This window comes from Solanum stenotomum, chromosome 2 (genome assembly GCF_019186545.1).
Source record: "Solanum stenotomum isolate F172 chromosome 2, ASM1918654v1, whole genome shotgun sequence".
NCBI classification, from domain to species: Eukaryota; Viridiplantae; Streptophyta; class Magnoliopsida; order Solanales; family Solanaceae; genus Solanum; species Solanum stenotomum.
In genome coordinates, this window is record NC_064283.1 from 16,652,809 (window position 1) to 16,655,100 (window position 2,292).

The 2,292-nt window shown below is 34.1% G+C and overlaps 1 protein-coding gene across 1 annotated transcript; it reads right to left on the reverse strand.

The window, feature by feature from the left end:
- Positions 1-444: 444 nt before the first annotated feature.
- On the reverse strand, positions 445-1,067 carry LOC125856806 (protein METHYLENE BLUE SENSITIVITY 1-like). Its single transcript, XM_049536440.1, has one exon. The coding sequence runs from the start codon at positions 979-981 to the stop codon at positions 664-666; it is 318 nt and encodes a 105-aa protein (XP_049392397.1). The 5' UTR covers positions 982-1,067; the 3' UTR covers positions 445-663.
- Between the last annotated feature and the right edge of the window lie 1,225 nt (positions 1,068-2,292).

The following is a 2,292-nucleotide window of genomic DNA, read 5'->3' on the forward strand; positions in this document are numbered from 1 at the left end:
GCTTCCAAATAACCAAGACAAATAGATAACTATAGCAGAAGAAGCTAAACATGGATTTCATATTATCCATGCCCACTCTATCATCCCATTTAACATCAAAAGATCAAACTTTCGCACACCCTAATCTTAGCACAACCAGAAACACACTCAAATTACGCAATAATATGACCCTAAAGCTCTCTCACAACAACAATAACACACCAGCTAACTAAACTACCAAGAAAAATCCCACCAAACGTAAAAAGGCAGTAATTGTACAACAACAACAACAGACCTAATGTAATCCCATAAAAGAAAACCATATAACAACAAATCCAGTGTAGTCCCACAGAAGGAAACCAAATCATCCAGTCATAAGGATCCTTCTATCAAAGTATAAAACTTTTCCTAATCCCTAACCAGAAAGCTAGCTATGTTTTTCAAAAAAAAAAAAACATAATCAGATATATAAAATATATATGAAAGTAAATTATATCCAGAATAACAACCCCAGAATAATAAGCGCAGTAGCAGAAACATCCATACAAACCATAAACCAAGAAACATATGATAAAGATTACATCACCAGAAACAGAACAAACAAAGTAAAAGTGGGTTCGATATTATTCATATGATTCCCACCACCACAAAACTATTATCATCCCTAAAAAAAAGAAACAGAATTCACTTCTTAAGACTTCCACGGATACCAGGTTTAGGCTTGGTGCTTGATTCAGCAACACCAGTTGAATGAAGATTGTTGAGTTTTGTCTCATCAAAAGCAATTTTTGGGTGTTTTGCATCATGATGGATCTTCATAGACTTAATATCAGGTGCAGTCACTTTGCAAAGAGGACATTCAAGCTTCGCATGTCCACCTTTTTCAATACCAGACCTGTCGGCTAACCCAGCCTTACCGCCCCCCCTGTTAGTCGTTGCAGCATCGATCTTTGCAGCTAATTCTTTCGCTGTATGCTTCTTTGGCTTTGCTTTTCCTGTCATGGTGATTGAATGGCGAAGGAAACTGGGGAGAGAAAACCCTAGGGTTAGTTGATTTTGTTTTGTATTGGAAAGGGGGAGAATGTAATGTAATGTATGTATTAAAGGGCCTTTTTCTCTTTGCCCTTGTTTTTACCCTTGCCGGAAAGAATTGGGATGATCTCAAATTTACTTGACTAATTTATCTTAGGCTTAAGTCATCTATGACCCCTTAAAGTTGTCCATATAATTCACTTAGACACCTCAACTAACCTTGTTTCCTATTAGACACTTCAATCTTAAAAAATAAATACCGATTCAACACTTTTCTGGCACTTAGTCAAAAGAGAAAGTGTGTGTAATACACATGCATATGATGTGGCAAAATAGCAAATCAAATAAAGACATGTGGCATTTTAATTTAAAATAATTATAAAAATAAATTTTAAATATAAACAAGTCAAAATCTTAAAGGAAAAGACTTTAAACTTGAAAAAAAAAAACTAAAAAAAGGAAAGAAATTATACACCCCCACCCCACTCCACCCCACCGCAAGCCTCTCCCTTTGTTCTCTTTCTCTTACCATTCCACCATTGTTAATTCTCTATTTAGAAAAATTAGAGATTTTAACATATATAACGTATGAATTTATCATTTTTATTTCTCTTCATGCCTTCTTTCTTATTTCCATTTAAATTGATAGTGTTTTCTTAAAAGATCCATTCTTCCTTTGTTTATTTTGATTTCAAAATTGTTTTTTTTTTTGTTTTTTCTGTTTCTACTTCTATTTGTGAGGAAGAAGGGGTGTGGGTCAAGGTGGTGTCTGAGGGGAGAGGTGAAGAGGGAGCGAGAAAATATTTGAATAATGATTTTTCATTTTTTCCGGCAAAGAAGATGTAGATGGTTTCCATTTTTTCCGGCAAAGAAGACATCTCCACTTTTCCGACAAAAAATTGTGGATGGTGATCTCCATCTTTTTCCAGAAAAAAGATGATGGAAGTAGACAATGATAAGAAGATTAAAAAAAGAAGAAGAAAGCAGGAAATTTGTAAAAAAAAATGGCGATTAATTTGTGAAGAAAAGTGGTTGCAGTAGGTGTATGGTCTTGGAAGAGAAGAAAAATAAAAAGATTGTTATTGTTAAAAAAAATAATGAGAAAATAAAAGAAAAGATTTAAAAGGAAAAGGAAAAATGTTAAAATATTAATTTCACGCGCTCACCAAGATGTGAATTACACTTTTTGTGCCACGTCGACAAAAAGTGTCTAAATGGTTCAAATTCGAGAGGGTAGAGGTGTTTAATAGGTACTAGTCCTAATTGAGGTGTCTAAGCGAA

Bases quoted from the DNA above. Each gene is read 5' to 3' on its own strand.
- LOC125856806 (XM_049536440.1), bottom strand. From the start codon at position 981: ATGACAGGAAAAGCAAAGCCAAAGAAGCATACAGCGAAAGAATTAGCT.